The sequence below is a fragment of the Oreochromis niloticus genome, linkage group LG3 (genome assembly GCF_001858045.2).
Source record: "Oreochromis niloticus isolate F11D_XX linkage group LG3, O_niloticus_UMD_NMBU, whole genome shotgun sequence".
Taxonomy (NCBI): domain Eukaryota; kingdom Metazoa; phylum Chordata; class Actinopteri; order Cichliformes; family Cichlidae; genus Oreochromis; species Oreochromis niloticus.
This window is the reverse complement of record NC_031967.2, coordinates 71,049,133-71,072,697: the sequence shown is the minus strand read 5'-3', so window position 1 is coordinate 71,072,697 and position 23,565 is coordinate 71,049,133. Positions and strand designations below refer to the sequence as shown.

Sequence of the window (23,565 nt, the reverse complement as noted above, 5' to 3'; positions counted from 1 at the left end):
TTCCCACACCCCTGTACTGTTTCATAAACCGAAACGCAACACAAAATAAAGTTTATTTAAACTTTATATTTCCTTCATACACTTTTAAAATAAAACAGAGACCTGTTAACATCATGAGTGTGGATGTGGAAGCTGCTGCTCTGTGAGGGTGGGAGTTTCAAATAAATACAGGGTCATGAGTGACCACATGGGGGCGCTGCTGGGCACTTTTTGATCTATTCAAAAATACATTGATCCTTCAGTCTGCTGGGTCTGAGCAAACACAGTAAAATCACAACACCGGAATTATAAGAAATATGAATTTTGCAGAAAAAGAAGAAGCTTTATTTGCGCAGATGAAGGAGAGATGTTATTACCTCCTGTTTTACAGTTTACTCACAATCAGAATTATTTTACAATAAATCTGAACTACATGGTCATCATTCATTCATATCAGTGTTAGCATGTGTGCTGTTAGAGCAGCATCTTTCTGTCACACCCAGAAAAGACTAAAGTCCATTTTGGAGCCTGTGAAAACATCTCTGTCATTAACACACCAGCAGCAAATATGTTCTTGAAACAAAGCCCAGAGTCCTTCTGTCCTGAACTGTAGAAGTTAATCATTGATTTTATCCTCTGCCAGGATCAGAGCTCAGCTTTACTCCACCTGTCTGACTTCTTCATGTGTCACATTCACTGACAGCCACTTCTTCTTTGTTTGTCTTTGTTAAGCTTTACATGTAAAACAGCAGCATCTGCGTCGATGCTTCAGTAAAGCCTTTATTTAGATCCTGTGTTGAGCTGCACGACCAACATGTGACTTTGAGCTTTGATTCAAAGTGTTTCATTAACAGCATCACATTAACTGATCTGGAATTAAAGACATGTTTACACAGGGGTGTCCAGGGTGAGGCTGTTCACTTATTTAATGACATTAAATGAATGAACTGTAAAACTTGCAGCTGGTTTTAAGTGTTTTATAGGATTTGACTGTAATTTTAAATAAATGTGCTGAAAAGCTGAAGTGAAACCATCAGAGAGTAAAAACTAAGATCTTACAGGAAGTCCCGACCTGCTCGGCTGCACGTTCAGTTTATCAGTTTGAGCTTCTGTGTGAAGGTCAAAGTTCAGTCATCATATGAGTATGTGACATGTCATAAAAGTCACCAGGATACTCGTACAAACACTGATCTATATAGAATCAACCTTTATGTCTGTATTATTCTCTACATACAGACTGTAACACCGACCTGAACCTTGAAACGTGTCACTCAAGAACCAAATTTACACATTAACAAGTTTATTTTGTTTCTTAGCAAAGTTCACATTTTATTGCTGCTTTGCTGAAGTTTGGTCGAGCCGGGCTGTAAATGATCTGCGACACACCTTATTGACCCGTCTGCTCACACTTTTCCTCACAGATCCAGCTCCTCACAGGCTTTGCAGTGACATGGACACAGTGGGTACTGTAGCAGTCAGCCTCGTGTCCTGGTGTGAGCAGTGTGAGAGTGTCAGTAGATGATCAGCAGAGGAAAGTGAGAGCTGCTGTGAGCTGATGTCCTGAAGGGCTTTTAAAGAGTCTCTGAGTTTGACAGGAACATGAAGATGTTTGTGGTGTTTGTGATCCTCCTGCACGGTAAGTACACCTTCCTCTCTCTGCTCTCATCATCATCTCTCTCTCTTTAATGTGTTGAAGTGCAGCAGGAGGAGATTTCCATCAAACACTGGATTCTGATTCAGATCAAACTAACAATCCAAAGCAGCAACTTTCAAATCACTGGATTCTTCTTGGTGGCTTTCAGATGAGCTCATGTTACAATCAGCTGCTGTGTGTGTGTTGTTGTGTAGCTGAAGCTCTGACTCACATTTCTTATGTGACCAAAGGAAACTTGGTGCTGTGTGTGTGTGTGAGGCTGGATGCTTGTTGATGGTTTGAATTATTGAAGCTAGCTTACAGAGACTGATACAGAGATCTGTATGAACGCTGTCATCATTTTCATTTCTCTGATTTGTTGGTTGCTTCTACAGAGAAGCCACAGCACTTAATGAGTCTGCAGGACTGTTAACAAAAAACCTTTGTGCACTGTGTTTGCACACAGCACTGTAGAAAGCAGCACAGAAGGAGTCACTTTTTTTTTTTTTTTTTTTTTTTGCTGTTTGGATCTTTAGTCATCATAATTGTTGTCTGAAGGCTAAGAATTTTTCTAATGTTTTCAATACATCCAACCCAAAGTACCCAAAGACAAGCTCACAGCAGACTGAAAATGCCACTGTGAGTCCATAACCAGAAATACTTGGGTGATGGTGCCATAAATAGTAAATGGCCTGCATTTGTATAGCGCTTTACTCAGTCCTTAAGGACCCCAAAGCGCATCACACTACATTCACACACTGGTGATGGCAAGCTACATTGTAGCCACAGCTGCCCTGGGGCGCACTGACAGGGCAGCTGTCAGTGTACCATCATGTCCTGTACCAGGAATCTGAATACAAGGGCTTGTAAAACATTCAGCGACTGGACTCATAAAAACTTCCTCACACTGAACACTTCAGAGACAAAGGAAATGATAGCAGATCTATGAAGATTCAGGCCTCCTCTCTAGCCTTTGAAAGTCCGTGCATCACAACTAGACTGTAACCTGAACACATATGAACTATAAAAAAAGGGGCAAGAGCCTCATTTTTTAAATAAAACTAAGATCTCTCTGTGTGTGCTGCTCTATGCTGCTGGAAAGCATCAGGAACAATGATACAGAGACTGGACAAACTAGTGAGGAGAGCTGTCTCTGTGAGCCAGACTGGGCACAGTGGGGGAGGTGGTGGAAAGATGCAGACTGAAGACATCAGAAGCCTCCTGAACAACTCTGATCAACCACTTTATTACATCTTTATGGAAGAAGAAACCATCAGTACTGGAAGACTCATCAGGCTTTTAATTCTCATACAAATGGCTGATGAGATATGTCAGATAGATGAATTTCCCTCTGAGATCAATAACATTTTTCTTGGCACCACTTAGACAGTTCATGTTTCAAGGATCTAGTTTTATAGAAAAAAACACAGAAATTCTTTTTTAGCAAAATTTGATTCAGTGTTACACAATCTTCCCCTGCAATGCACTCAACTAAAGCGATGCAATTTTTTCATAATGCACATTTCAATGTGCCTACACAGCAGACAGAAACAAATCTTTTTATTAACTTATTTAAGCAGACCATTTAGTATTAGTAACATTTATACTATATTTTAGACCCCTAAGAAACTCCTGATGGTATTTTTAGTTGTAAAAATTGAAAACTGCTGATTGAAATTGAATTTTTACTTATTAGAAATGATGAGCGGCAGTCAGGTGCTGGACCTGTTAGACTTTTGTATTAGAATTTCATGGTCAACAGTGTCGAAAGCAACAGTGAACACAAGAACAGAACAGAAACTGCAGTTTCATGGAGATGGGCTCGACTAAAGAGGTGCAAGACTTTAACTTTGTCAACTGCAGCTGAAAACACTTGATGATTAAAATAAACTACAGTTAATGTGATTGGCTGCCTACTCTGCTCCCTGTAGATAAATGTGGGCTCTGAGACAAACTCACAGCATGCAGCTAATCTGTGTTTATGTGTCCTCAGTTTCCCAGCATGCCCTGGCTGTGCTGGTGCAGGTGTATGAGGAAGCAAAGGTTGCTCTGCTGCCCTGCCGGTTCTCAGGCTTCATTCCTGATCAGCCCACAGTGATGTGGACTCGCAGTGATCTGGATCCCAAAACTGTCCACATGAGACTAGAAGGAGGAGATGATCTTACAGGACAAAACCAGCATTACAGCGGGCGCACATCAATAATGGTCGATGCTCTGAACACCGGAGATTTCAGCCTCACTCTGAGAAAACCACAACGGACCAACGTCTGCAACTACACCTGCACCATGAGTGATGGGACAGGAGAACGGAGACTGACAGATGTACAGCTGCAGGTCAAAGGTCAGCAACAAACCCCTGATGAAAATACAGGTGAAAAAATCTGTCCTGTAGACAAGGTCAGAGGTCAAATGGAGAGGTAGTATATCCTTAAAATGCCTCAGATTTCAATGTGAAAAAATTCTTGGACATACATATATCATAAAAAGTGTTAGATACACAAGGCTAAAAATTCACAGCACTTTATATATATGTGTTCAAACTTTGTACCATAAACTTTTTATGCAAATCAGATGGTTGAGCAGGAAATGCTCTAAAAATGTGCTGAAGCGAGATGGAACGACTCCTCTGTAACTCTAAGATGAATGTGTCTGCTTTTGCCACTGCAAATTATGTTTTGAATTTGAGTTTTTAGTCATTGCATTATAAAGTATTTGCTTATAATACTTATACATAGGAGTTTTTTCTTTGGTGGACTGGCTAAGCTGGAGACAGAACCTGTGAATGTTTAATGAAGGCATCCAGACAGAAAGGACACAGTCTGAGTTCAGGAGACAGAGAACCTCTCTGCTTTTAAGATCAGACATCAACCTTTCACCTTCCCTTAGTTAGCTGCTGTACACTCAAAGTGCTGGGAGGACTTCCCATGATGCACTGAGCACTTCTCGTCCACTCCCCTCCTTTCACCCCACTTTTCAGTGGTTTCCCTGTTGGTGAGTAATGCCCGGTAAACCAAATAATACCATCAGACATCTTCACCAGTAAAAGGACAGAGTCAGAGCTCAGGAAAGCAGGTGTTCATCATGCTTCAGTTACCACTAATGTTTTTCTGCTCCTGCTCTTGTGCTTGATGTTGCTCTTGTCCTCATAAACGACCCAATGAAGGTGACAGTGGGGGAAGGGTCACAGTCTGTCCTCCTGCCCTGCTGAACAACATCTGGGCTGCCAAAGACATCGCACTGGAGTGGACTTGTGCTGTCATAGTGGTCTATGTGTATCCATACAGGAAACAGGATGGACTTTACAGAGACCGAATGAAGATGAACAAAGACCTGCTGAGAACTGGAGACCTCAGTCTGACCCTGAAATACCCCACAGAGAGAGACAGTGGAGGATACATCTGCACCATCTACAGGGACAAAGACATCCTGAGACAGAAAGTAGTGCTGCAGGTCAAAGGTAAGTGATGCTGACACAGGTCAGAGGTCAATGCTAACAATCAAAGTCACTATTCAGAGAGCTTACTTTTTTTGTGTATTTCTCCACAGAACAATTTCCATCCTGGGCCACAGCTCTCCTGGTTCTCCTGGTTCTTCTTGTGGTTTCTGGAGGTCTTTTATTTTATTTCCGGCACTATTTCATGTCAAGTAAGTGTCTCCTACTACACTACCCATAATGCTGATGGTTAGCAGGTGTCCTCTGGTGGCTACATTATAGTCAGTTTTCCTTCAGAAAGTTCATAATCACCATCCAGATGAACATTATCTCTGGCTGGGCCTTTAGGTTTGGTTGAGCCAGAGATGTTGAAATTTCATCATATCCCTCAACTAACAGGGTTAGAATGACGTTTGTGGTTAGAGTGACTTTTGTTGCCATGATGCCAGGTCTCTCTTGGAAATGAGATTTTTTACCTGGATAAATAAAGGACTAATAAAAAAATAATAGAATATTTCATACTGGAACCAGTCAAACATGTTTGAACTGCAAATATTTGACTTCATCCAGTCAAATAAACTGTGCTCAGTGTTGCTGATGTATGTACAGCTCATGTTGTGTTTTGTTGTCCTCTCAGACCCCCAGGTGGAGTCTGTCCACCTGCCCTAAAACCAAAGTTCATCTGCCTGAAGATGTTAAAGTCGTGTGGAGTAACTCTTACAACAAAAATGTCCACGTGTATGAGAAAGGCTCTAACCAGCCTGGAGAACAGGAAGTGGTTTACAGAGACCGAACGAAGATGAATGAAGACCTGCTGAGAACTGGAGACCTCAGTCTGACCCTGAAACACCCCACAGATGGAAACACAGGAGCCTACACCTGCACCGTTTACAGCAGGGAGGGAAACATCCTGCTGAGGAGAAAGGTGGAGCTGAAAGTCAGAGGTCAGTGTTGTGGATACAGGTCAAAGGTCAGAGGTCAATGTTGTAACTAGATGACCCGTGCTTGTTCCTTCCAGTGTATATTTGGTTGACCAATAATTTTTTATCTTTTTCTGATAAAAGAAGATTAAGTCTTTAATGCCGGTTGGAGGGGGCACGCTCCATTTTGCGTAACTATTTTTAAACCCCTGTAGAACTGCAACCACATAAGATTTAAATTTTTTTGCATATGAAACCAGAGGAGGTGTACTTACATCTTATTCCATCAGCTTGTCCTAGGTCATGGTTTCCTTCCACGTGTGGCTTTGCAAAAATTGCATGAAAAGCAATGGCAGCAACAAAAACATAATGTTCCAGAAACACGCTTAAAAATTGGCGTATCTCAAAAATTAAGCTAAGAAGACACTGAAAATAAATTTCCTGAGGTTGGAAACTATTTTATGCAACTTTTTTGTATTTACAGTTTTAAGGGATAAACCTCTTAAATTTCTCTAACTAGAAATATATGTAAAAAAAAAACAAAAAACCCTAAGACGATTTCGATTTTTTTCATTGCACTTTTTTGCAATTTATGTAGTTACTATGGACTTACTGCATACATATTATTAAAATTTGAGCTATAACAGTTGTATTGATGTATAGCAACTTGAAAATGCTCCCAAAAATGGCACTACAGCATGTAGAAATATAAAGATAAGCTCTAGCGAACTTGGTTCTATGGTAGGTCTTAAAGGCAAAATAAAAACTACAATACTTCAGGACAAAATCTATATTGAAATGACTCTTTCATCAATTTATACAAACAAAATGAAAATATTTTGGAGACACAAGAGCCAATCAGATGTTGACTTGCTCTTAGGCTGCATTGCATTTGTCTGTTTCTCACTGTCTGCATGCTGGTCACTAAGAGTCAGTTCTCAAATACTGAAGACAGAAACTTCAGTCATTCATTGTTTTTATCTCCTTTGGGTGAAAGGAGAGGTGAGATTGCCATCCCATAATTAGTGACAGATCATCCAGTGGTTAGCACTGTTGTCAAGTGCAGGTTGCATAGTTTCCCTGTGACTGTGTGGGTTCTCTGCAGCTTCTCAGAAAAGGATCTAATTTGCATGAAAATGAGACATGATCAGGACTTGTGTGCTGATTGTTAGAAATAAGAACTGGTACTGGTGGATTTTGTTCTTGACAGCGTGTTACAGAGAGAGGAAGTCCAGTTTTGGACTGTTGCAGCTCATGTCTGTGATGTCTTAGAGTCTGCTCGTGAGTCTGTATGTTTAGTCGGTGTGTTTCCTGTTTTACTTTGAAGGTCCGTGTCGGATGTCAGTGTTTTCTGTCCCATCCACGTTAAGCTTGATTTTGTTCCAGCTGTGTTTCCTTCCTTTTACTTACTACTACTTTACTTTTCCTTCCTGTCTCTAATTTCCTGATAGCTCCCTCTGTGTATTTAAGCCCCATGCTTTCCTTGGTCTGTGTCGCTACATCCCTCACTTTAAGCTGTGTGTTGTGTTTGCCTGCTTTGCATGTCCCATTAAGTTCAGACAGAACCATAGGTGTGAAAATGCTTTTAGAGCCACAAACATGCAGCCGTCAGCGGCTCCACACTGACAGGAGACATTACAAAGAGATCACAGCACCATCAGGCTCTGATCATCTCCTACAGATCAAAACTTTAACTTTATAGATCTCTGTGCTGTTTCCTTCTGATCTGATCTGCTTCTGTCCTTCGGCGTTATCTACAACTCTGAACACCTGCTGCTATCTGTACAGCTCATGTTGTGGTTGTTGTCCTCTCAGACTGCCAGGTGGAGGTGGAGGAGGGGGTGGAGTCTGTCCAGCTGCCCTTCAAAACCACACAAAACCTGCCTGAAGACGCCAGAGTAGAGTGGGAATACTGTGAACCTGAATGCAGGAAGATCCATTTGTATCATAGTGGATCTGAGCATCTTGAAGAACAGGACCAGGATTACAGAGACCGAACCAAGATGAATGAAGACCCTCTAAAAACTGGAGACCTCAGTCTGACGCTGAAACACCCCACAGAGAGAGACAGTGGGAGATACATATGTGGAGTCAAAAGGGGTGTTGTACTCCTCGGAAGGAAACGACTGCTTCTCAAAGGTTGGTTGGTTGGTGGTTTTTGTGTGTCTCTGACTGTCTTGTGTCTCCTCTGCAGTGAGAGTCCAGGTCCAGGATCAAACAGGGGACATCAGGAACAGAAGCAGCTCCATTGATTCGACTCCTCTGATGGCTGATCAATCAGTTTGATCTGTGTGTTCTTTGATTATTGATCAGTGTGATGTTGTTGTTTGTGACTCAAATCTCCAGAAGCCGAACAAAAACAGACTCACAGGTCTCATGCAGAAAAAGAGACGGTCCTTTAAAGTGATACAGTACAAATGCTTAACCTACCTCTATGAAATACAACAATAAAAAAAAGCTGTTTCAGGACTGCGCTCTTCTGGAGTTCTCCGATGTTGTTCCTGGAATCTGCTGGAGCCACTCGCCTAGCTTGGGAGTCACCACACCGAGTGCTCCCACTGCCACTGAGACCACTGTTACCTTCACCCTCCACATCTACTCGAGCTCTTCTCTGAGCCCTGGGTATTTCTCCAGCTTCTCATGTTCCTTCTTCCTGATGTTGCTGTCATTCGGTACATCTATCACCACGGCCGTCACCCTCTGTTTGTCTGACACTATGTCAGGTTGGTTGTGATTAGAAGTTGTTGGTCAAAGCGATTTAATATACAGTTGCAAATCTGTTTTTCTTTATGAAAGTTATTCTAAAGAAAATGAAATTGGTCACAAACCTGACAGTTAACAAACACAGATGTACAAGATGCTTTAAGGAGATACCAAACCTGGAAGGAGATGCTGTGAACCAGCTGTGGTCAATAGTTTGCATGTCTTGATGATTTTGGAGTTTTTAAATATTTATTTCAGATATTCTTTTTTCAGGTTCGATTAATTGTACAGGTTATTTCTTTATTGCCTTATTCAATTGATTGAAGGTTTCAAGGCTGAATTTATTTGTATTTTTCTTTAATTCATACAAATATATACATACTCTCCACCATCACTCTGTTAAATCTTTAATAATCACTCAAATAACGGAAGAAATTGATGTATTTAATTTTTCATTTTTATGACTTTATGAAGGATTACAAAGAAAAAATGTAAACTATTTACATTATGAAAAATTAGCTCAATAAAAATATGAATATAGAAATAAATCACAGGGTCACATGTGAAGCTCCACAAAGGAAACATGAACTTCATATCAGAGCTCCGACACTCTGCACGCAGTTCTGTGACAGGTGAAAAAAAAACACGCGTTTATTTATCATTTTAATATATTTACAGCAATAAAAAAAACGTCCCACGCGCCCACAAACCACATTATAACCCTTTTGTTATTTTTTAGGCCAGAAAATGATTATTTTACTGCTAAAATAATTAAAATCGAGGAAAATAAAAACACCTTTAGGCCGCAGGAAGCCGCGATATAAATTTACAGATAAACCCGCGACCTAGCGAGTCAGTGGAAGGTGGACCGAGACGTGGCCGTGGGAATACTGTGATAACATTAAAAACACAACGTGTGAACACGAACACTGTGTGAGGCGATAACAGGGGAGGTTTGACGTTGTGCTTTGTGTTTGTTGCCGTGGAAACGGGTGTGTCACAGCCCCACAGCGGCTTATTATGATATCCACGCATCATTACAGGCAGCCCACGAACACAGCTCGAGATGGTTCCAGGATGTGTGTGAAGAAAAAGAAATCTCGGGTTTTCAAAGACTCTAAACTCTGGAGAAGTGAAGGTAAGAGCCCACGCGTGTCAGGAAAATCTTTTAAATATCAGCGAATAAACATGAATAATTATTATTTTTGTTATTTGTTGGATATAAAGCGGCTCATTTTTAATATTTAATGTTTTGTCCTTCGCTTACTTCGGTGCGAAGGATAAAAGAAGTCTGAGTCAGACCTACGGGCTGATATCATCACCATCATTAGTGGTAGAATTACTCCGAACAAGGAGACATTTTCTATGCACATCAAACTCTCGGCTGTTTAATGAACCTTCACATTGAAGTAAAGTCAGAGCGCTGCTGTGTTCTGTATTACATGAATTTATACCGGATACCTGCTGGAGCTGGCTGCTCCGGTCTCTGCACATGTCCGGGTCTGTGTCTGAGCTCTGACTCCAGCTCGGAGGATCCAAGTGATGCTGCTCCGTCTGCACTCTGCTGGGCTGTTTCTCCTCCTCTAGTCACCCTCCCCCACCTCCTATATGTTGTAGCCTGTGTCCTCTCCCTGCAGCTCGCTGATATTCCACCTGCGTGGCAGCAGCTACCAGCAGACAACACGCACATCCTGTCACAGCTCCAGCTGTAAATAAAACTGTACACTGAAGCAGAGCCTGAACTATGCAGCAGGTTCGTCATATGCAGGATTTTCCCTGGCTTCTAACACACATAGTCAGTGGACGGTTTTTGATATGGGCGACAAACACCAAAACACCAGACACCATGATACAGACTTCTAATTTCCACCGATTTTTTTCGAAATTCGCGAGAGAGCCCTCGATGCGCCTGCTCGCTGCTTTGCTGACTTCAAAGTAAACTTCGTGGTCATCTCCGCTACATACAGTCCAGTATATAGAGAGACGAGACGACGAGGCTCCAGTTACAGCAGTGCAAGTGAACAAACAATAAATATAAGAAGAGTAAGAAAATAAATATTCACTTTAGGACCAGGGGTAAAGGGATCAATGACAATTTAAAATTTATAATTTACAGCTTGATGATTTGGTGTTAGCGCTGTGTTCGTGGGCTGCACAACTTTACTGGTGCAAGGAAAAGAAAGACATTGCGGACAAAAACAAACACCCATAATCTTTTAGTTACAATATCATATTTTTTAAATGTTCTGATTGTTCAAATATGTCATTTTCTTTGGTTGTTGTAAAATAATGTGTGCCCCAGTCTCCAATAAGACAGTGCGGGGAGGGTAGTTATTGCTCCGTTACACCACAAGAGGGAGTATCCCCTAAAATGAGCAGCTGTAGTGGGAGTAAATAAGCCCGGCCACTAACCATAAGGCAGTGCGCCTATAAGAGCTGTGAGATTGTACACATGTGTAACGATGCACTGCGTCTATACATTTGCAGGTAAGCAGATACAATATAGGAAAATAACTTGAGACGTATGTAAAGATGAGTCCACAGGGTTGATGAGAATGTGGGAAACTTGGCCGTTGATCCCCATTATGTGTCATTAGTATATAAGTTAATGGTAGCGATGTGAATTAGCCATGAAGCTAATGATTACACATTAGTTTGTGTGGAAACCCCGTGGCGCTGTTATGGATCTATACCAGTACCAGGCTGTAATCACAGTGAATGAAGACTGGTGAATCACACTGTCTCCTGTTTATGTTTATTTCATTTGTGTTCCTGTAAGGAGTATTAGCGTTTGAGTTTAAAAACTCAGTCACAAAGCTACACTGGTTTCAATTCATCTTAATCCAAGTGTGCAACACTGGCCTTGTGGATCAGTTTGTTTAGTCTGTTGGCATCTGTGACCCCCAACCTGCTGCCCCAGCATGCATCAGCATGGAGGATAGCACTGACCACAACAGGGGCCAGAGGGAGTGTTCGCCCAGGGCGCCAAACAGGGTAGAACAGCCACTGGATGTCAGAGTGGAGTCGGTGTGAGGTTGTTGTTTCTGACTCAAATCTAAGGAAGCCAGAGAAAAACAGACTCACAGATCTCATACAGAGAAGGAGACGGTCATTTAAAGTGATACAGTACAAATGCTCAATTTACCTTTATGAAATAAAACAATATAATTCCCCTCTCGTCCCTGCGGGTGGTTTATCCTTCAAGCTCGGGTCCTCTACCAGAAGGCTGGGAGCTTGAGGGTCCTGCGCAGTATCTTAGCTGTTCCAGAACTGCACTCATCTGCACAGAGATCTCCGATGTTGTTCCTGGGATCTGCTGGAGCCACTCGCCTAGCTTGGGAGTCACTGCACCTAGTGCTCCGATTACCACGGGGACCACCGTTACCTTCACCCTCCACATCCTCTCCAGCTCTTCTCTGAGCCCTTGGTATTTCTCCAGCTTCTCATGTTCCTTCTTCCTGATCTTGTTGTCATTCGGTACATCTATCACTACAGCCGTCATCCTCTGTTTGTCCGACACTATATCAGGTTGGTTAGCCATCACCATTTTGTCCGCCTGTATCCTGAGTACTCAGAGCATATCCACCAAATACTCAGTCTGGAAGTTGTTGACCAGAGAGATTTCTTATGAAGTCACTGAGCTATTTTTCTTTATGCAACATATTCTAAAGAAAATAAAAATGTCACCTCCTACGCACTCATAAACCACATTATAACTCTATTATTATTTTTTAGGTTGGAAAATTATGATTTTACCGCTAAAATAATTAAAATTGAGGAAAAGAAAAACACCTTTAGGCCACACAAATATGTGTATTTATGTGTAATATAAATTTACAGATAAACCTGTGATCCAGCGAGTCCGTGGAAGGTGGACCGCGACGTGTCCGTGGGAATACTGTGATTACTTTAAAAACATAACGTGTGAACATGAACACCGTGTGAGGCGATAACAGGGCAGCTTCGACGTTTTGCTTTGTGTTTGTTGCCATGGAAACGTGTGTATCACAGCCCCACAGCGGCTTATTATCATTACAGGCAGGATACTGTCAAAGCCCACGAACACAGCTCCAGATTGTTCCAGGATGTGTGTGAAGAAAATAAATCCAAGATTAATCTCAGGTTTTCCACATCATGAATCAAAGAATTTAAAAATAAAGTCTGAGCGCTGCTGTGGCTTTATTACATGAATTTATACCGGATACCTGCTGGAGCTGGCTGCTCCGGTCTCTGCACATGTCCGGGTCTGTGTCTGAGCTCTGACTCCAGCTCGGAGGATCCAAGTGATGCTGCTCCGTCTGCACTCTGCTGGGCTGTTTCTCCTCCCCCTGTGCCCCCCCTTCTCCTATATGTTGTAGCCTGTGTCCTCTCCCTGCAGCTCGCGGTGATTCCGCCTGCGTGACAGCAGCTACCAGCAGACAACATCCTCTCACATCTCCAGCAGAGCTGCATTAAAATGTTGCGCTCAGTGCGCATGTCAGTGACAGCTGTGATCAGCTGATTTATGATCAGAGATGAAAAAAGCAACAACTCATATTTAAAACTGTCTCCTGAAGAAAACCATCAGAGACATTATACACATTATTACAGGTAACGATAGGATGGCTGTAGATATAATTATTATTATTATTATTATTGTCTGTAATTATAATCTGCCCCATTATCATAATAATGATTTCATAAATAAAGGTCTAACTGGTTCTCCTGTAGGCTATGCTGTCAGCTCTACACAGCACACGGTGGTCACATGACACCTCATCACTCAGCTGATAATAAATAAATAAAAACAAATAATAAAACTGTGCTCTGATCCAGAGCCTGAACTATGGAGCAGGTTCCTCATATCCAGGATTTCTCTCTGGCTTCTAACACACATCAAGGTTCAGCATGAATGTAGCGGAAATCGATGGGTCCCATTAACTGCTGTGGTTTTACACACACATCAATATTTTATATAACAGAGAAGAAAAAGAAGACAGCATGTCCAGTCCTGTCTTTCAGGTTAAACACACAATTTGTGAACTTCATTCTCTAAAAGCTCTCTGGGCTCTGCAGGTACTGTGACCTTCAGTCCACTGTGTGCTCTGTGGAAGAAATCCACAGCATGCTGATGTTTGTGTGTCTTCACAGTTTCCCAGCATGCCCTGGTTGTGGTGGTGGAGGTGAGTGGGGGTTCAAAGTCACACTGCACTGATGTGGACTCACAACCAGGCTGATCCCAAAACTGTCCACAGGATAAATTCAAAGGGCAACACCAGCATCAGGCTGAGCTGCTACTTACTGAATAATGAACACAGACCTCGTTGATCCATGAACTGAGGTCAGTTTGTGCATTTTGTCTTCACGCCTCTCGAGGATCGCTGACCCACTTAGATCACAGCTGCAAGATTACATTCACCTCCAGTGTGAGTCACTGGTTTCGACTGTGTGCTGAAGATGCTTCACAGCGCTGATGTCTGAGTCACTCATGGACTCTATTTTTCTAAAATACAAATAAATGTAGCTCCTGCGGTGGAAAGACTCAGACTGAAGTATAAAAAACACAGTAAAATTTTACGTCTGCATGAAGAGAGTCTGTATCAGACCAAAGCTTTGCTGCTGGGAGCTGAGATAAGCTGATTTCTTCCTATGATAAACATCCATACATACATTATCCATATAACACATGTAATTAATGTGAAATATATAACCTAAACTAACATGAAGTGAAAATTAAAAGTGAAACCGCATAAATATGCATAAAGATGAAATGATTAAAACATAGATGAGAGTTCAGGAGAATCACCAAAGCAGCCTGAGCCTCATACTGATGAAGAGCAGCGAACACTGAAACTGGTGCTTCTTTATCTCATATCAGCTCTCAGTGGTTTCCTGCCACAGACAGACAGCAGAGGCCGAGAGGAACGTTTGAGTTGTGCGTCAGCAGCTGCAGACGAGCGTCCGAGTGTTTAACGGCATCTGTGCTGGTGTCGACTTCACAGGAGGATGAAGATGCTGCTGCTGTTCCTGCTTCTCCTCATCGACGGTAAGAAACTCTCTGAAGTCTGAATGCAGGTCGTTTGCACTCACTGCAGGTTGATCATCGTCACACGTTCAGACATGATCATGTTTATTACAAGGTTTGGACGCTCGTTAGAAACATGGAAGTCTTGAAGGTTTTGGAGAAAAGATGGAAACGTGGCTCACAGATCCATGTGTGGAGAAGTTTTTGGTTGATATTGGTGTGTAATCCTCTGTGTGTGTGTGTTCTGCTCACACATCCTGCTGACCTACATATACTGAAACAGCGTTAAGTAAACCTTGTTCAGCTGTTGACTGTTTGTGCTTCAGCTGTTTAAACAAACAGATTCTTTGTCCTGTATGAGCTGATTGTTGCTTTCAGTGCTTTAAGTCTTTATGTGTTAGTTTGAATCTACTCTCCCTCCTCTTTTAAAGCTGTAATAGATTACTTTAACTTTATGAAAATTGTCATGTTTGCATTTTGCAGCAGTGAAAGAAAAAACAGCAGCATTTAGATGGATGCAAATGAATCTGAAAGTGGTTAGCACGAGTCTTCGTAGGTACTGGTGGATATGCTCTGTTAGCTGCCACAGTGGCTGCATGAACAGCTTCAGATTGTATCAGGTCACAGTCAGTGGTGGGGTTGTTACTCCAAAAAGTAATCTATTACTTACATACATTATTCCTTACTGTTCATAAAAGTGATGCATTATGCTAATTACTGAAAGAAATTCACAATTACTATACTGAAAATAATTACTTACAGTACTTATTAACTGGACAGTATTCTGTTGGTGTTTAAATATAAACACAAAGAATAAATCTCTGTGGGAATGTCTGTGGTCATCCCCACTGACACAGCGGCCAGGGAGGCAGAAGGACAGCACATCAAGAAGGCCCTGAGTAAATGTGGTTATCCCAGCTGGACTTTTGTCAAAGCTGGAAAGGCACCTAAAGAAAGCTCCAGCCGATCCAGGAGAGAAGGACAGCCGCTGACTAAGCGAAAACCTGTAGTGATCCCATATGTGTCACGAGTATCGGAGCAGTTGAGACGCATTTTTTCTAAACACCGGGTCTCTGTGGCTTTTAAACCCCAAAATACGCTGCGCCAAAAACTGGTCCACCTCAAGGATCGGGTCCCCCGACACTAACAGAGTAACATAGTGTACGCTGTTAAGTGTCAGGAGGATTGCCAGGATTTATACATCGGGGAAACCAAACAACCTCTGGCGAAGCGGATGGCACAACACAGAAGAGCTACCTCATCAGGCCAGGACTCTGCAGTTTATTTACACCTACAGGCCAGTGGACACGCTTTCAATGATGAGGATGTACACATCCTGGACAGGGAAGAACGCTGGTTTGAGCGCGGAGTCAAGGAGGCCATTTACGTGAAAAGGGAAAGACCATCTCTGAATCGAGGAGGGGGCCTAAGGGTACATCTTTCACCATCTTACAATGCTGTGATTGCAGCCATTCCCCAACTCTCTGTGAATGGTACTCATGGCCATTGATCAGTGTTCTTTGATCAGTGGGTTTTGGTCAGTGATTGTTGATCAATGGTCATGGGAATTTGCATAATTATGATTAAGGAACTGACCTCACAGCCCATTGTTCCTTCAGTGGGCTGGTTTCAGTCATTATGCAAATGTACTGTTTATAAGGTTTGGGGAAACCTGCAGTCAGCTGAGACTGAAGAAGTCACTTGGATGAGTGACGAAACGTTTCTCCCACAAAACGCTACGTCCAGATGAACAGATTCAACTTTTGGAGATTTACTTTCCTGGATGATTGAGCAGTGAGACAAAAAATAAATGGTAAATAAAAACAGGTTCTTATGTAGTTCTTTTCTTCTCTGAGCTCTTAAAACAGTTTACACAGCGTGCCTCATTCACACTTTTTTCTAAACTCTTTTTATTTAAGTGCTGTCTGTCTGACATTCACACATGCATACTCTGAGTGACCTGCTCTACTATGATGATTCTACTTTAGAAACATGAACAGGTAGAAATGACACAGGACATCATTCCTGCCTGTGGATGTCTCTGTACAACTCCTCCATCACAGCACAGTCCACACTCTTAGCACATGGTCAGTAAAATAGCCAATAGTAAAGTTTCACAGGTTAAAATGTCAATCATATATATTTGTCAGGGTTGTGGATACAGGACCCAAACACTGGACTCTTTGAATGAAGGCAGTGTGTTTATTTACAGTGCAAAAAGACAAGAAAGTGCAGGCTGTCTTCTGTGCGTGCTTCCTGACTCCCATTCAGTTTCTCCTCCCTGTGATGATGGTCTGTGTCTCTGCTCTCTCTCTGTTTCCTTGCACTTGCTTGTCCTCCCATTTCCACGATCCTGTAGGAAACAGCAAACGCAGCTGTAAGAAACCTCACATAAGCAACAGATCCCAAACTTCACAACAGCTTTGTTTGTTTACTGGTTTAACTGACCGTTTCTCACTCAACCATCCAGCGTCGAAGGGCGCTCAGCCACTCTCCTCAGTACCTCCCCCAGACGAGGCTGTTCAGCAGCAGGTGTGTGTCATCATCCTCCTCAGGTGTGGCCAGCCTCACTAGGTCTTTAAGTAAACCTCCTGGTTCCTTTGTTAGGGTTTTCAATATTAATCATTTTTGCTTGTGTTTCTAAATGTTTTACCTTTTTTTTACCTCACTGATTTATCTGTGACAGTTTGTCCTCTGAAACTTTAGACTTTACCTTTTGTTTTAATCTGAAGCTTTCTGTTATTTGTTTCTATTAAAGGTTTATTCCTCTTTGGATGATAGGCTCCATGTCTAATGACATGGATGACATTGCATGAATGAAAGTGAATTAAACTTTTGTGATTGCTGACGTCTGTAAGCAGGTCTGATCGTGATTATTACCTCAAACATGACACTGTGTCTCTCTGTATGTCCTCACAGTTTCCCAGCATGCCTGTGGTGTGGAGGTGTATGTTGGGGATCCGTTCGTCCTGCTGCCCTGTAATAGCCAAACATCTGAACTGGACAACTCCACAGTGGTGTGGAGTCGCTCCGACCTCAGTCCTCCAACCGTCCACCAGCTTCAAGGAGACGAACTGAAAGATCAAAACCAGCGTTACAGCGGCCGAACATCCATGAAGACTGACGCTCTGGAAACTGGAGACCTCAGCCTGAACCTGACCAACCTCCAACTGTCTGACAGTGGCACCTACACCTGCTCTGTCAGAGACCTTAAATTTGGCTACCAGATACTGGGAGATGTACAGCTACAGGTCAAAGGTCAGCAAGAAGCTTCAGCGACTGCTGTTGATAAAGATTACATCACTGAAAGTAGACTTTACTTTACAATCAAAGGACTTTGTTGGCTCAATACACCTTAGATTACATGGACTCAGAGGTCAAAGGTCACACTGTTTGTTGCCTGTCTTTACAGAGCAGTGGTCATACTGGGAGCCTCTCATGTTTCTCCTGGTTCTGGTCCTTACAGTTTCCGGGGTTCTTTTAATACATTTCCGGCACTATTTCATGTCAGGTGAGTCCATCCTACTACACTACCCATAATGCCGATGGTTAGCAGGTGTCCTCTGGTGGCTCCTTGACTGTGGCTCACACAAACTTGTTCCAGAAGCTGAAAGAGTTGAGAGTTATGAAGCGAACAGGCAAATATCACTGAGCTTTCTCCTGAATGTCAGAATCCGATTTCCTCATTCCGACTACGAAGCGTCAGATTCTAACAATCAGGGTTTGACCTACGATAAGAGCGCCGCTCATGACATCTCCCCTCAGGAACTCGTGAAATTTGTGACTGTACCTTGTCTGATCCTGACCACAGTGTTAGTGTGTTGTCACAGCTGCTGAAAGAGCTTAGACTGTTTGGATCTGCTTCTAAACAAACTCCAGATATAAAAAACCTCCTATATGATGTGTAAGTGTGATCAGCTACCACATCAATGCTGTGAGTCTGAGGTAGCCAACAGCATAGATGTGCACAGTCAGTACCAGCTGGAAACCAAACGTAAAATTCATTTAAATCCTCTTTGTGGCGCTGAAGTTGGTCACATGGTTTGTAGTTCACTTGGAACAAACCAACCCATGAAAACAGCTCCGTGTTTACAAAGCTGTCAGCTGATCCAGAGCAGAGTGAAGCAGCTACAGGTGTCACACAGTGATCCAGAGGTGGAAACAGGAGTGAGGAGTTGCTTACACATCAGAGTGGACTCACACTCACTGACATCTGTGTGTGTGTGTGACCTTCATCCTCTGCTTTGTTTTCCTCTCACTTCTTCAGGCTGTGAAAGTGAAGACGGGGATTCTGACGCCCTTTAAAGCACAGCTGACCTTCATCAGGACATCACAGAGGAGACGCTCAAACTACAAACACACAATGATCCACAGACACACACCTGCCTGATAAACTGCTCTTAGTACATCATCACACACACAGGATGTGATTATGCACAAAGTCTTCAAGCAACCAATGAGAGCACAGGATACGACTGACTGACCTCTGGTAGGAACCACAGATGAGGACACAGGTACACACCCCACAGCAGCTGAAGCTTTCTGCCTCTCTGTAGACGGTGTTTGTTTACATTGAAAGCAAAAATCAGATACTACAGATGTCACGTGAATTTAAAGGTTTTTCTGTGAGTGAACTGACTACAGCGGCTACAACGCCGTCCTTTGTTAACGTTGTTGGTCCAGAAACTTCCTGTTCACTCAGAACCTGAAATAAAGATGAACATCAGAGCCTCTGGTTTTTATCCCCCCTGACATCAAACAGACACAAAACACTGAGTCACTAAGACGGAGTGTTTCAGATCAGATATGTGGGGAATGATGATATGATGGTGCGCGTCTCCTCTCAGGTGGAGGTGAGGTTATTCCCACTGCTGTCCTCAGCCTGCATTTCTATGTCTGTAAAGATTACGAGCTCTATTAAACGATAAACGTGCACTTCTGCTTCTCTGTGATCAGTTAATAATCAACTCAAATGCAGTATCAACCATATTTTTTACCCTCGTGACAAAAAGTAACAACAAGTTTTATTCTTTGCTAATTAATCACAGCTTTACTGTGTTATGGTGTAAAATAACCCCAAAGTCCAAAAACAAGCACATCATTTTAGAATCACTCTCTCTTCATTGATGATGCTGAGCTTTTATACTCATTTCCAAAAACCTCAGAGAAATTAAAGCCTGGAGCTTCAGTGGTTAAACAACATTTAGTGTGTGTGAGTCTGATGAGCAGCTCTGACATGAACCATGACTCCTCCATGTCCAGCACTGTGGTGAAAGCTGTGGACTTTCAGTCATGTATCAGCTTCCTGTCACACACGAGGACTTCCTGTTAAGGACAAAAGTTCCTCTATCAGCAGTTTGTGCATCGTGACACTCCACCCAAGTGTTTCAGATGGTGATGATTCTGGGTGCATAACATAACACATAGGATTGAATAAAGACGCTGACACCCCACCTGTGCAGGCGTCCTTTGACTTAGTTTTATTCATTTATCGTATTTTAATCACTTTGTGACTGTTTGTCTTGAAATTTCATTTCTTATCAAGTGATAAAGCTTTATTGCATTTAATAAAAGCATGTGACAAGTGAAAGGATGGAGGAACAGAGCGAAGTGTTGCAGTCTGTTTACATATTTAGGGACAACTATCATGCCAATGACAGAGTGTGTTTCTAATTAAGCACGTTTAATGGAAGAAATGTCTTTATTAATAATAGATGACTGGAGATGGTCCGTGCCTGTTTCACTGACTGTTACAATCCCTGTTTTACTGTTTACAACAATTCTGACGGCTAAAGAACCAAATGGGACAAAAAAAAGAAGTAAGTGTATTCACAGCGTACATTTAAGCTTCCCCTGTGTTTCATTCGCATGTGTCCCCAGCCCGTCGTGTCTCTCTCTTGTGCTCCCTCGTTTTTTTTATTCTTATGACTTGGCAGCATGAATTTATTTTCCTGAAAGAAACATAAACAAATGCCATGGCCGTGAAGTCTGTTAGTCAATAAAGTAACCACATGTGATCGTGCTTTGCAGAAAAGGTACTCGCACTCATCTATCCATACCATGCATGCCTATGATTACTTAACCCACCAGAGATTTGCTTGAGTACAGCTGCAAGCTGTGACCTAAGGGGTTCAGCTGGACATGAGCAATAACTAAATAACAATTAAACCATGCCATTCTTAAAGATGTGGGCCTAGGCACAATTAAGTGGGATTTGGGCATGGAATTTACAGTGTGTTTGCTACCTGTGCCCAAGCAGAGATCCTCAATGCTTCCTCAACAACATTTTTAAGTAATTTGCATATTTGTTGAAAAAAAAACTGTCTCAAATTCTCCAATTAAAATATAGATACAATTACACATTTTCAAAAGCCTGACGTGTGCATATAAGAGAGGCTGTGTATAAGGCTTTAAAAATCTGTCACAAAGGTGACTTTGTGTCTGACCTTATTGTGTATCCATCTGTAGACGTTTCCTTTTCAGGGGCACAAAGACTGTATAGAAACATGATTTACTAAGGTCTGTGGGAGGGAATTTAATGCATATTAGGCTGAATTTAGAGCCAAAAACACGTGCCTTATTTTTTTCAGTGTAGATGTAAGAGTTGCTGCTAGCAGGGCTCAGTTATTTGGAAGGAGAGGGGGATGTTACCAATACAAGCAAGTATTTTCTTTTACTGGGAGCCAAGTTACTTGTGTCATTCTTTTCCAGGTGTGTCCACACAGAGCAACATTTTTTGTTTGTTTTATGTCTATCTGATATAGGATCATTTAACAAACCAAGCTGAAATGTCTGTCAAAATGAAGCAGTCCACTCTCTTAGCTATCTAAACTAAGTTAGGCTGTTGTTGGAGCCATTCATTCATTTTGATCATTTTGGAAATGTAATAAAAACTTCTTGCTGCTTTCAGGTATTAAGCACTATCCTTGGGTTCCAAACACCTGATCAGATATAACTAATGGTCTGTAAACAAACAAAATAATTATTGAGGCAGTTCAAATAAATAATTACTAAAGTTGATTCTTTTTTTTAAAATAAAATATGAATATTTACAGCATAGCAGTAAAAAGGCATAGTGTTGCTCACAGACACAAGGTTTCACTGAATATTAAAAACAATCAAAATCGTTTTTTCCTAAATTATGTATAAACTGAATTGAATAGTTAAGGTAAGGCAAATAGAATAATTCTCACTTCTGTCTCAGTCCAGGTGATGGTGTTTCAAACATTTTGTGATAAAATGTTCAGAAAATATGAGAAAAAAACCCAATCCCTGTTTATATTTACGAATATGCATATTTTAAAAATGTTATTTTATACTTAAAAAAAAGAAAAGAAATAAAAAATGATGGCACTTTCTGCTGTTTGCTGCAAAAGATAAAATAAAATAAAAATTCTACACAGATAAATTTGAAATAAAACTCATTTTTTCTTTTTTACATTTGTTATATTCTTCACAGCTGTTACAAGTTAGACTTACAGGCGACCGCTTCTGGCCCCCAGGCCGTATGTTTGACGCCATCGTTTATATACAGGTGATGTTCCTACTCTAATATAAATGCTGTGTTCCAGGATTTATGCAGTATTCATATTTGTGATGCTTTCCTAACAAAACAAAGCCCCACAGAGGATTCACACAGTTTCTATTAGAACAGATTTCAGGTTCTACTTAATTCTATTTTTGTAGGAGATCAAACCGTCGACTGTCTCTGACGTGTTACTTATTGCTCTTCCTGTTGGAGTCCGGTCACTCTGACATGTGGACTGTAGATGTTGGCTGTGTGTTGGACAGCTGTCTCACAGCAGGACTCCAGCTCGGAGGATCCAAGTGATGCTGCTCCGTCTGCACTCTGCTGGGCTGTCTCTGCCCCTCCCCCTCCTTCCACACGTTGCAGTGAAGCCTGTAGCTCCACCTACGTGACAGCAGCGACCAGCAGACAACAACACGAGCGCACGAGCACGTCCACGTGAAGAGACGTTATTAAAACACAGCAGAGCTGCGATAAAATGTTCCGCTCAGTGCGCATGTCAGCCACAGCTGCGATCAGCTGAGTTATGATCAGAGATGGGAAAAAAAAACACCTCTGATGTTTAAAACGGTTTCCTGAACGAATCGACACATCTTTGTATTTACTGACTAATGAATTACCGGTAACTGAATTATGAATGAATTATGTTTTCCCCCCATAAATCATTTCCCGGAGTGAGTCTGCGGCTCACTTAACTGTTTCATATTAATTGTCATCATTATGACTACGAGTCGTAACAAACATTATTGAATAGCTGATATTTTTTTTTTTTGAATAGCTGATAATAACATGGCTGTAGTGCTCATTATTTTAATGATAATATAATAATAATTATTAATATTAATTAGTAATAATCAGATGAATAAATAAAACCCTGTTGACATCCGTGTTGTCCAGAGAGAGGACAGACGGCTGTGTCTCCTGTAATAATAATGTTTCTAGCCTCAGTCTGCTTCACAGTGTTTGGACGTGGACGTGTTTGCCTGATTTTGAAGAGTCCGTATCATCACGTTTGTTCTACACACGGGTAGAAGCTGAAGCATAGCATTAGATATGATTTTTAAGTCATTAAAATGTCTATATATCCAGATACATATATTAAATAAAAAGACTGAATCTTTAAATCATCGTCTGTTTGTGAGTTATTCATAACAGAAGCTTCAGTGAATAAAAAAGAGAAGGCTCCTCTGTAATAAACATTATTAAGAAATAATCGCCTGTAATTAATAAATGTGTTTTCTTGTTTTTATTTTTCGGCACAAGAGGATGTTGTTTTCTTTTACACACGCGCGTGTAATGAAAAGAAGCGGTAACATCAAAAACAGCCATCCACGCGGTCACTTGATCCGGGTGTTTTAAAGCAGT

At 41.6% G+C, this 23,565-nt stretch overlaps 2 protein-coding genes across 6 annotated transcripts in view; both read left to right on the top strand.

Annotated features, from left to right (window-relative positions):
* Positions 1 to 23,565, top strand: part of LOC100705635 (uncharacterized) — a 172,581-nt gene that overhangs the window by 59,417 nt on the left and 89,599 nt on the right. The gene's annotated exons all lie outside the window — the stretch shown is intronic.
* Positions 1,401 to 21,931, top strand: LOC109201478 (myelin-oligodendrocyte glycoprotein). 5 transcript variants are annotated; one of them, XM_019357183.2, is made up of 5 exons: positions 8,281 to 9,806; positions 14,526 to 14,693; positions 17,592 to 17,957; positions 18,082 to 18,183; positions 18,940 to 21,931. In XM_019357183.2, exons 2-5 carry the CDS (start codon positions 14,654 to 14,656, stop codon positions 18,975 to 18,977), a joined length of 546 nt encoding a protein of 181 aa, XP_019212728.1. In that variant the 5' UTR covers positions 8,281 to 9,806; positions 14,526 to 14,653; the 3' UTR covers positions 18,978 to 21,931. The 5 variants fall into 5 exon arrangements, with proteins under 5 accessions (XP_025760061.1, XP_025760067.1, XP_019212728.1 ...); XM_019357182.2 differs by lacking the exon at positions 8,281 to 9,806 and adding an exon at positions 10,171 to 11,155; XM_019357184.2 differs by lacking the exon at positions 8,281 to 9,806 and adding an exon at positions 10,171 to 11,155 and having other exon boundaries at positions 17,592 to 17,930; positions 18,085 to 18,183; positions 18,940 to 21,930.